At 46.1% G+C, this 12,347-nt stretch overlaps 1 protein-coding gene across 1 annotated transcript in view; it reads right to left on the bottom strand.

Moving 5' to 3' along the window:
• The window catches only part of PIP4K2C (phosphatidylinositol-5-phosphate 4-kinase type 2 gamma), a 159,596-nt gene that overhangs the window by 20,463 nt on the left and 126,786 nt on the right, over positions 1–12,347 (bottom strand). The window contains exon 8 of the mRNA XM_082246261.1: positions 5,591–5,843. Coding sequence (XP_082102387.1) covers positions 5,591–5,843 — 253 coding nt within the window. The remainder of the gene's footprint in view (positions 1–5,590; positions 5,844–12,347) is intronic.

Below are 12,347 nucleotides of genomic sequence, written 5' to 3'. Positions count from 1 at the left end.
TTCGCACCGGACACCCCAGAAGGCGATCTGTCCAGTGATTCAGGCACAGTTCTAGGACATTGATCAGGAGTCTGGACTTTTCCAGTGTCCAAACTCCCTGAGCGGAGTTCCGACCCAGGACACTTCCATACCCAGACAGACTGGCATGCATGGTAACCACTGTCCAATACAGGGGGAGAAAAGATTTGCCCTTGTAAAGAGCTGGAGAGCGAAGCCACCAGATCAGAGACATTTTCATTTTTCGGCTCCGCTGGAGTCGATTATCCAGAGACTTCGGACACTTGTCCCATTTGGCCAAGATCCCCCTTTGCAAGGACCTCGTATGGAACTGTGGAAACAGGACCACCTCGAAGGTAGAAACCATCAGGCCTAGCACCCACATACAAGACCGGAGGGACAGCCACCTGCTGGAAAGCAAGAGATGAATTGCAGCATGCTATTTCTGGAGCTTGTCCAGAGGAAGGAACACTCTGGCTAGAGCAGAGTCCAGAGTCAGACCCAGATAGTCCAGTTTTGTGAAATAAACCAGAGCAGACTTCTGATAATTCAGATACCAGCCAAATTTCCTCAGAGCCTGTATAGTGATGTCCACGTTGTCCATAAGAGCAGTAGGAGACTCTGCTCACAAGAGAAGGTAGTCCAGGTAGCCCAGTACTGTGAACCCTCACTGACGAAACAATGCCAGCACCGGGGCCAACAACTTTGGGAGGACCTGAGGAGCAGAGGCGCGACCAAAGGGTAATGCCACAAACTGATAATGCTCCTTTCCCACAGCAAAGTGGAGGAATCATTGGTGACAGATACATATTAGAATGTGTAAATGTCCTTGATGTCGATAGAGGCAAGGAATTCCCCCTGAAGGGAATGAAGGGATGCCACCGCTGTGCAAATAGACTCCATTCTGAGCTTCTGTACCCACACAAAGAAGTTCAGAGCCTTGAGATCCAGAATTGGACACACCTTGCCTTCTTTCTTAGGGACCGTGAACAGGTTTAAATAAAACCCTCCAAAGTTGGAACCGGAACAATCACCCCTTGAAGCAACAGGTCTTGCACGCTCCAAAGAGGGCTTGCAATCTGTCCAGGGACAGACGCACATTGGAAGGAAAGAACCTTTCTTTGATCTTGTAGCCGGACCATATTGCTTCGTGGACCCACTCGTCTTATACCAGGGAAGTCCACAGGTCCAGCAAACCAGCAAAGATGTCCCTCCACCCCAAGTACGGGTGAGGGCACACCTTCATGAAGAAGAAGCCTTGTCTGCGTTGGTCTGGGGAAACCCACTTTGGACCTGCCAGGCCAAGGTTGCTTGGATCCTCCCAAAGAGGTCTTGAAAGGCTTTGAATCCTTGTCAGCTGTCCGAGGGACAAAAAAACTTCTTGCGAGCCGAGAAGGGCGGGCCATGTCTGCGACAAGGTTCCTTACCCTTACCAGCCTGTGGAAGAAAGGTGCTCCCCCCCCCCCCCCACTGTGAGACTCTTAATGAGGTCATCCAGTGTAGTTCCAAACAGGCGATCCCCTTGAAAAGGAAGATCAGTTAAGGCTTTTTAGAGGTCAGGTCTGCAGATATTTGAGCCACAAAACACACCCAAGGACCACTGCCGAAACAGACAGTCTAGAAAGCAGGGGAGCCGCATCCAAAGAGTCATCACAGATAAACTGCAGCCCCTGGGCCAAATAGTCTGCCAGCTCAAAGGCAGGGGGAATCTGCTCACCCTCCAGGTTACGGCGTAAAAGCTTAGCCCCCTCGGTCAGAGTTTGTAACACCAGGGCAATGGTGAAGACTGATCTGAGTGCCGAGCCAGCCACAGTGAACATACTGCGGGCCACAGCCTCTGTCTGTCAGCCGGATCCCTAAAAGCCGGTGATTTGTCTACCGGAATCATGGTTGCCTTATTTAACCTGGAAACTTGAGAATCCGCCACCGGTTGAACGGTCCACTTTTTGAGAGACTCTTCAATGGGGAACCTCATAGCGTATTGCTTAGGTACCATAAGGGGGTGTTTGGGCATTCCCACTCTTGTGACAAATCTGTCAAAATAGGCAGGAAACAAAACAATTTCACCGATCTGGACGGCTTGTGAGTGCCAAAGGAAACCAGTGCCTCCGCTGCAGCCTCAGCTGTGTCATCCATTTTTAAAGTCTCGCGCATTGACACAATCAGTGCGTCCACCAGCACCTTTTCATGCGCGGCTACAGTAGTAGAAGAATCATCCTCACTATCTGAGAACCTAGGGAGCGTGGCCGCAGACCCCTAAGGGCGGGCCCCATTTGTGGTGGCCAGATCAGATTCAGGCTCTGAGACAACAGATGAAGCAGGGGAAGGGGGGGCCTTTTTACTACCCCCCCCCGTCCAAAACCCACCTCCACCCGGGAACACAAAGAACTCTAGGACCGCCGTCAGTGCATCAAGGATGGTTGGGACCCGGAGGGCCCTGCAGGCTCAGAGGGGGTCAGGTGGGGAAATGTGGTCAACCACAGGGACCATCTTTTTCAGGAAGGTCTTCTCAATTGGATATTGCTGACCAAAATATTTTGGAGACGCAAATATGTCAAATGAGACCGGTCACTAAATTGGATGGGCTCTAAGAGCAAGTAAGGTCTTAGCAGGTTGGGATAATTTTAGGGAACCCATGCTGAAGATCTAAGAGTGAGCAGAATTGGATTACTTTAAGAATAAATATGGGTAGCAATTGTTTTCTTAAGCCTGGATGAAATTTAGGCTGAAGGATTCTGATCAGATTCCTCAGAAGGAGAGGGAGCCAATATCTTACTTCTCATCAGGCAGTGTTATCCGTTAGAAACCAAAATTAAGCAGCGCTAGCATTGGTGACAATAATCATGTGAGAAAATATATAAATAATCAATTCAAACAATCTAAAATACATATATAAAAATCTTGTAAGTGATCCAATTAAAGTGCTCAAGTGCTGAAAATTGATAAAAAATCCATCAAGGAACACTAAAATGTGAATAATTAGAAAAAACAGTCCTTAATCGTGATCCAAAATAAGGTGCTCAAGTGCTGGAGTATATACAAAGTGCTTCGAAGTGATAGGTGACCCCTCTCGGTTCCCCACTCACCAAATCGCCAGAATTTTAAAGCCTTGAATTAGTATTGCACATTAGCCCTTTATTGCCAGGATCTTAAAGATGTTTCTCCATAAGCCTTTCGATAAGGATAATTAGGATCCACTTCCGCATCAACCATTAAGATAAGGAAAGGCCATACATGGTGAAGTATGTTTATACTGTTTTAATCGCTATATAAGCCAAAAACATACAAACAACTGGATATTAAAAGCGCATAACAGAATAACTTGTGTGTGCAGCCCTCGGCGTGCGTTCCACGAGCAGGAAGTGTTATCTGTAGCAAAGGTTAAGTCAAAGACTGACTGGGGGGGGAACCGCTGGTATCTATGATTTCTAAAAAAACCTCCCTAGATAAATGGGAGGAAGGCTGAGTTGTTCAAGGGCCAGAGAATTACCCAGAGGAGGGCAGGGAGTCATACAGAAGGAAATCATTTAAACCGAGGGTACTATTGCCCTGTATAAAGACTACTAAACCCTTCCCCCAAAAACATAAAAACCTTCCCAACAGAGCCATGTACTAACTTGGAGCTGGTGGGACCATCTGACCCCTTGCCCCTGCACTAGTGTTTTGCCATGTGCAGTGCCATAAGTGGCCCCAGAGGTGTACTTACAAAATCTGCAGCTGTGGAGAAAGCAGTGTAAAGCCTTCTGTAACAGGCACTATAGCTGCTGAACCCAGGTAGCCATCCATAGATTGTTATGCAATACTGTAGGAAATGGGAGCTGCTGGCGAAGAAAGAAAGAAAAAGCAAGAGGTATGCATATGCAAGGTAAAGCGACTGAGAATGGGGCTGCTCATGTGCCTGATGCAAAAGACTTGTGCAAGATCACTGGGAAAATGGCGCCAAATTCAAATGGCTAGCACTCCCACTCCTTGGTTGCGACAGTAATCATTTAAGGTTTTGCAGTCCATGCTTCTCCATAGCCTAGGCGTAGGAGCACCATGACCCTGTGACCGACCTTACAGGCACAAGCTCTCCACTTGCTGCAGTAGAGATATTCACACTCCAAGCAATATGTAAGAGGCCAGACTCCAACCCTCTACCATGGGCATACCCACCCAAAGGGGTCTTAAGGGCCAGGGCTCTGCAGACAACATACTATAGCCCTGGAAATTAATAGCACTCTGCAGCCAACTCAACAAAATGCACCATGTGCAAAGATGAGTGCCCAAGAAAATAAAAAAACTTCCACAAAAAGAGACAAGCTTCGTCTTGTAGACATTAGAAAAAGACTGTGGCTACCTGGGAGAGAGAAGTGTTATATAAGGAATTTCATTTTTTACCAAGTGTCAAATCACCATAAGGAACATGCATATTGCACATGGTTAAAGTTTAGAGATATTCCCATATACAGCTATAATCTGCATGTGATCAGTCAGTGGATACACAAAAGGATTATAAGGATTATGTATTAATATTATGCCTTCTTCCTCTGACCGCAGTCACCTTCTGGTACTGTCACGGTTTAAAGTCTGAAAATAATACCTTAAAATTTCAGGGTCTATTCATGTAAAGTGCGGCTACAGCTTGCTAGGTTGCTCTGCATACACAACGCTTCAAACCATCGGTGACTTCATGATGGTTGACAGAAGTCACTCACCATATTCTGTTCACCAAAAAGGAAAGCAAAGGCAAAGAGAAAAGGATAGAGGGTTGATACACCACAACCCTAAGTGCTCTGGTTTGTAAAGTCCTTTGCAGAACACCCCAGATTTCAGGCTACTGGCGAGCTCTGCAAAGAAAAGAAAATGGGTGAAGGAACCAGGAACTTGCACAATAACCAGAGCATTAGATACCTTATTCCCAACTCTACCAAAAGACTGTTTTTTAAGTGTATGTGTGCAGTTCTCCATCACATGCACATTTCCTCATGCAGTTTCCTTAAAAGAGCTGCACATACTGGAAAAAACCTGGAGATCCTGCCAGAAATGTAGTCTCCTCCTAACTTTCTGTAGCGGCATGACAACAGTGCGATGAAATCCCAAGCCATGCTGTCAACCCTGTCTTGTGACACACAGAAGACACTGCTTTGAGGTCTCACTTATTCGACTGAAATCTCTAATAATGGATGAATCGCTCCTATGATTATACAATACTTCACATGCGAAAAGGAAAATACAGCTCTAACTGCTGACTTGATAAAAGACCAAGTAATTATATTATGCAATATTAAATCACCGAACAAAAAAAAAAAAGAAAAGAAAAAAAAGCCATTAATAAGAAAATATACACTAATCTCCTATTCAATATTTTATGCATTCTGCTTTTTCACTAGGTCACAATAGTTTTTCAATTAAATGATAGTGTGAACACACAGTAATACCACTTTCTTACAATACAATTGCATAGGATGTAACACCATTTTTTTTTTAACTACTACTAAGGGATTAAGGAGATGTCAAGTCCAGTTCATCACTTCCTATCGAAGTCTATCTTAATGAGAGAAATATTCCATAAAAACAAAATTTAGGGTGTCAGAAAGAAAAGGAGACTTACCATCAGAGCTTTTGACTGCATATACATCAATGTAAGGGTCAAATTCCCCAGGGCCCAGAGGTTTATGGGAGTTCAGGTATCCTGCAATTCCTTCTGGGGAAGTCCCGTAAGAACCAACAGCGACGTATTGTCCTGGACCCTCATTTTCAGCATCCTCTTCTTCCATCTCCTCCTCCTCCTCTTGCTCTGCTCTAGAGACATCATGAATTCCCAGCAGCAGACTATATCCCATGATTTTTAATTGCACTAGAAACTAAGCACAGAGTTATGTAAACATCACATTTCCGTTAAAAAAAAAAAAAAAAGGATCATCAAGGGCAAACCAAAACTCACTTTTACCCCCTTCCCGCCTAGGCCAATTTTCAGCTTTCAGTGCTGTTTCTTTTGGTGGTATTTAATCCCCTTTTTTTTATTTTTTTATTTTGTTTTGCAAAATATATATAAAAAAAAAGGACCAAAATTAAAAAACAAGAACAAAAAAAAGAATACGCAAATGGTAATTTTTCTAATTCTCTGATGTGCGCAACGGATTTAAAGAGCCCATTTCTTTTTCATCTTTTTTAGTGTAGATGTGTGATCTGATGTCTTTTGACCCGAAATCTCACATTAAAGAGGTCCTGTCAGGCTTATTTCTATTACAAGGGATGTTTACATTCCTTGCAATAGGAATAAAAGTGACCATTTTTTTTTAAAAACAGTGTAAAAATAAAAGATGAAATAGGAAAAAAATAAAACATAAAAAAAGCGCCCCGTCCCTGTTAGCTCGCGCGCAGAAGCAAACGCATACCCAACTCGTGCCCACATACGTAAACTGTGCTCAAACCAAACGTGAGGAATCGCTGCGATCGTTAGAGCAAGAGCAATAATTTGAGCCCTAGACCCCCTCTGTAACTCTAAACTGGTAACTTTCAGAAATTTTTAAAATGTCGCCTATGGGTATTTTTCAGTATCAATGTTTGTTGCCATTCCACGAGCATGCGCAATTTTGAAGCATGACATGTTGGGTATCCGTTTACTTGGCGTAACATTATCTTTCACATAGAAAAAAACTAGGCTAACTTTACTGTTATTTTTTCATTCAAAAAAATGGATTTTTGTAAAATCTTACCGTAAAATCCTTTTCTCTTAGCTCATTGACAGACGTAGTCCTCGGTGATACACCACCTTCGGGTTATGTTGCCTCCACAGGAGCAGGACTAGACAGGAAATTAAAAAGCTCTGGCCACACCCCAGGGGCAGTCCCAGAGGGTATATCCTCTCTCTCTCTGCCTCAGCAAATCAGTTATGTGAAAAAGCAGTCTTTAGAGATTTTAACCCAACTCAAAAAACAGAGGGGCGGGGACTACGTCTGTCAATGAGCTAAGAGAAAAGGATTTTACGGTAAGATTTTACAAAAATCCATTTTTCTCTAGCGCTCATTGACAGACGTAGTCCTCGGTGATACACCACCTTCGGGACGTCCCAGAGCAGTATCACAACTGAGGGGTGGGAAAATGGAAATCAAATCCCAATCTAGAAGGCCCAACCGGTGCCAACTAGAAGTTTACAATGCTCATCTTTAATGATGAGACTCAACAAAAAAAGAGAAAAAAAATTTTTTTTTTTTCCAAACAGAAAAAACCCTTGAGGGTAGACCACCGGTCTCCTCAAATTGCGGCCTGCAAAACCTTGCGGCCAAATGAGGCATCCGCCGATGCCGTCACATCAATTTTATAGAACTTTGTAAAGGTATGTACCGACGACCAGGTGGCCGCCTTACATACCTGGACCACTGACGCCTGATGGCGAAAGGCCCAGGAAGTACTGAGCGCTCGAGTGGAGTGCGCCCTAACAGGGAACGGAGGACTCTGACCCTTAATAGAATAAGCCTGTACCACCGTTTGTCTAATCCATTTGGCAATGGTCGCGGCAGATGCAGGCAAACCCTTTCTGGGGCCATCCGTGATCACAAAAAGTGAATCCGTCTTACGGAATGATTCCGTAGCTTTCAGGTATACCCTGATTGCCCGAACCACATCTAAGGAATGCAACGCATGTTCCCGATGATGCTTGGGCTGAGGACACAAGGAAGGTAGTACAATATCTTCATTCAGATGAAAATCTGAAACCACCTTGGGAAGAAAAGATGGCTTAGGATGAAGTACTACCTTATCCCTATGAATCACTAGGTATGGTGACTGGCATGATAATGCAGCCAGTTCTGACACCCTGCGAGCAGAAGTAATAGCCACCAAGAAGGCCACCTTCTGGGATAAAGTAAGCAAGGGAATCTCCCTGATGTTTTCAAAGGGAGGTTTCTGTAGAACCGACAAAACCAAATTAAGATCCCAAGGCGGTAAGGGCGCGCGGACTGGAGGAGCCAGGTGCCGCACCCCCTGGATGAAATTCCGCACCAAGGATTTGGTAGCTAAAGGCTTCTGAAAGAAGATTGCTAATGCTGAAACTTGACCCTTGATGGTGCTCAAGGCTAGCTTCTGCTCAACCCCTTGTTGCAAAAAGGCCAATATTCGAGACACCGAATAGGTACGTGGAGGAAATCCTAAAGATTCGCACCACGCAATATAAGTTTTCCATGTGTGATAATAGACTTTGCTGGAAGTCGCTTTCCTTGCTTTAATAAGGGTAGGAATGACTGAAGCTGACAAACCTCTGTCCTTCAGTACTTGGGTCTCAATGGCCAGGCCATTAAACCCAGCGACTGTAAAGCATGATGGTAAATTGGTCCTTGAGACCACAGACACTCCCTGAGACGAAGTTCCCACGGAACGTGTACAACTAACATGTCCAAGTCGGCCAGGCCGGCTTGAGGAGGCCAGCCTAGAATTTCTAGGACCACTGGCGCTGATTGAATCTGAACCAGGCGTCCCTAGAGGTATCTGGCCCCGACCATCCGAGAAAGTCTGGTCGTTTTCTGTTCCCACACATTTATCAGATACCTGATAGTTATCAGGAAAGGTGATCTTTTCTGGTTGAACCTCAGGGACCGAAGTCACCCGACTAGAGGCTACTTGGCCTATCTGGTCAACCAGATCCGATTCCTGTGAGGTATCGGGACTAATCTTGGGAAAAGGTAAAGGAAAAGATCTATTCAGGGAACGGTAACTACCGCTTCCTGTAGTACTTAAATGTTGGAAGGGAAGAATCGCACCGGTAGTAGTGGTTGATGCTCGATCTAATGTCCTGAATACCGGTGAAAACGTCCCCCCACCCTGAAACCGGGTGGGGGCGCACCTTCAGGCTGTGTACTCCTTTGCTTCGGGTTTGGCTGGGTTGGTCCCCTTCTTGAACCCTCCTGGAGGAGTCTTGCCTTTCCCGCTAGTACCAGCCGGGCGCCCTTTATGGGCGGTAAAGAAAGGTCCTCGCTTGTTGCGAGGTCCCTTAGCTTTAGCAGCCTGTGGCAAAAAAGTGCTCTTGCCCCCAGTGGCATCCTTAATGATTTCATCTAGGTTGGCCCCAAATAGACGATTCCCCTGAAAGGGGAGATTTGTCAAGGTCTTTTTGGAACCTAGGTCAGCTGACCAGCATTTTAACCACAGCACACGTCTGAGGATCACCGCTGTCTTAGATGCATGCAGATTATACAAGGGCTACAGATAAACTGTAGCCCTTGTATAATCTGTTCCATCAAATCAGATGTCTCCTGGGGAATATCTTTTCCCCTAAGTTCTTGGCGTACCATTTTCGCCCATTCCGTAAGTGTCTGGGAAACTAGACCAATAACAATTACTGGTCTAAAAGCTGACCCTATCAGAGAGAAGATGGTGCGGGACTCTGCTTCCATCTTTCGATCCACCGGATCCTTAAAGGACGAAGTGTCCTCCACTGGAATAACCGTGGCTTTATTCAGCCTGGAAATAGGCGGATCCACGACTGGTGGTACCGTCCATTTCTTAATGATGGATTCCTCAAACGGATAGCGTCTAGCAATACGCTTGGAAATAGTAAAGGTACGTTTAGAATGCTCCCATTCTCCTTTAATCTGATTACCGAAACATTTAGGTACAGGAAAAGCCTTCATCGTCTTGATGGGCTTATTAGTACCAAAAGGAATCTCTGTTTCAGTTGCCTCTGCCGGTAAAGCCTCAAGTTTTAAGGTTTCCTGCACTGCCACAACTAGTGCGTCCACCAATGCTTCTTCCTGAATAATAGCAGGAGAAGAAGCGTCCTCCTCACTGTCTGAGGGGGCTTTACCTGGGATAACAGCCCTTGCAGAGGAACCTGCAATTGCCGTGACCACCTCTGAATCTGAGTCAGAGGTGTCAGATGGTATAGGGGTAGGCGGGGGTCGCTTCCTTGACCCCCGTCCCTGACAGGCCGCCTCCACCCGAGCCACCATAGACTCCAAAATTGCTGTAAATGACTCTATACTCTGTGCACCGGCGGGTCCCGTGGCCCCCTCGAGGGAAACAGGTGGGGGAATATGTGTGGCAGGGTCCATGATAATTCCAGTTACTTCCTGGATAATATAATTCAAAAATAAAACTTTTTTTTTTTTTTTTTTTCGACCCCCAGCGCCACAAAAGCCCCTTAGTGTTACCTGCTAGGGATCCCTATCGATCGAGAGAGAGAGAGAGATAGACCCCCAGGCTCACCACTTGATGCTCAGAGTTTAACTGCAACAGGTTACAGCGCTGTCTTGACAAACAGGAAGTCTTTTGGCTGGCTGCCCAGGAAAAAAGGAGGCGGCTCCGCCCCTCTGTACGCCTTCCGGCGCCTCCCCCAAGCTCCACGAGGTGTTTGGATCACCTCAAACATGGCCGCCCCCATGCTGGAGACACGAGGCTACGCCAAAATGGCGGCTCGTGCGATCCAGCAAAAAAAATGGCGGCGGCCCGTACTGAATAGCGGTGTGCTGCAGGGCACACAACATTCTCTCTGCATGGGGATATGGCGTGGTTGGCGGTACCGGCCCTGGCGGACCGCATGGCCGTTCGGGAGGCCTGCTAATAGCTGGAGATCTGATTAGGAAGGCAGTCTACATGTCCGTGGCTTCTGACTGGTAGGTAGCTTATTCTTAACCCATAAGATTCCCAGAATGCCACAGATTACATCTTTAAAACATGTATACAATTAGATTGTTAGCTCCCAAACCAAGCCTCCTGGCTTTTTGCACACATAAAATCACACTCAAAGTAGGAGGATCTGTGTCATGTTGTAGGATAGAAAGGGACTCTATCTTACCATACAGAGAGGGGCCCGCGTTCACCACAAAACCCGTCAGGGGGAAAGGGGGAACATACTACTCACCATACCGGAACCAGGCGGGCACCAACTCCTGACAGTACCCCTCTCCACCGGGGCGGGAGGGCTGTCGACCGATACGGACGCCGTGACTCGTGGTCTTTGGCGTTTCAGCGAGACGTTTAACTCGCGTGGACAGTCCTTTAATGGGACTTTGTCGCGGCCGACCCAGCGCGGAGCTATGGCCTGCACGCGCTCGTAGGCTGAACTGGGGTGACCACCGGATCTCAACATCCAGCCCGTCGCCCAGTTCAGCTTTCTTGCTTGAAGATCTCACAGGAACACTGGAGAAAAAAAGCTGTCTAAAAAATCCTTTAAGAAAAAATTCTTGCCAGGACCTAAGATCCCAGCAAGGTATCTTACATAGTTACATAGTAGGTGAGGTTGAATAAAGACAATAGTCCATCCAGTTCAACCTGTGTAGGTGTGTGTGACTGTAATCATCTAACATAGCCCTCAATCTCCTGATCCTTGAGATGTAAGTCTAAGAGTCTTTTGAAAGTCACCATACTACCCGCAGAAACCACCTCTTGTGGTAGACAATTCCACAATCTTGTAGCCCTAACAGTAAAGAACCCCCCACGTTGCCTGAGGTTAAAACGCTTCTCCTCTAATCGCATTGTATGTCCTCGAGTCCTCATGCAATTCCTTCGAATGAACAGCTTTTCTTCTAAGCTGAGATCCCCATTAAGATATTTATAAATTGCTATCATGTCCCCTCTCAGACGTCTTTTCTCCAGGGAAAATAAATCGAGCGATTGCAGCCGCTCTTCATAGGTAAGGTCCTCCAACCCCCTAATTAGTTTAGTTGCCCTTCTCTGGACTTTCTCCAGCTCCAACACATCCCTCCTGAGGACTGGCGACCAGAACTGGACAGAATACTCCAGATGCGGTCGGACCAGAGTTTTATAAAGTGGAAGGATTATAGTCTTATCTCTGGAATACATCCCTTTCTTTATGCATGCTAATATTCTGTTGGCTTTGGAAGCTGCCGCTTGGCATTGCATGCTGTTGCCTAATCTATCATCAACTAAGACTCCCAGATCCTTCTCCATTTTTGATTCCCCCAAGGGTTCCCCTCCTAACGTGTATTGTGTTTTTATGTTTTTGGTCCCCAAGTGCAAAACCTTACACTTCTCCACATTAAACCTCATTTGCCATGTCGTTGCCCACTCCGTAATTTTGTCCAGGTCATTCTGTAGGATATCTGCTTCATGCTGTGCAGTTATTGCCCTGGCCAATTTTGTGTCATCTGCAAAAACTGATAACGAACTACTGATCCCGTCCTCAATGCTGTTTATGAATAAATTGAACAAGGTTGGTCCCAGGACTGAGCCCTGGGGCACCCCGCTTACTACCTCAGACCAGTCTGAGTATGCGCTGTTTATTACTACCCTTTGGACACGGCCTTTTAGCCAATTCCGTATCCAAGAGCAAACCCTGCTGTCGATACCTGCAGACCTTATTTTATAAATTAAGCGCTTGTGGGGAACTGTATCAAACGCCTTAGCGAAAT

Source organism: Pelophylax lessonae, assembly GCF_965119305.1.
Source record: "Pelophylax lessonae genome assembly, chromosome: 2".
Taxonomy (NCBI): domain Eukaryota; kingdom Metazoa; phylum Chordata; class Amphibia; order Anura; family Ranidae; genus Pelophylax; species Pelophylax lessonae.
Note: the sequence above shows the minus strand (reverse complement) of the source record. Positions and strands in the feature narration are given on the sequence as shown.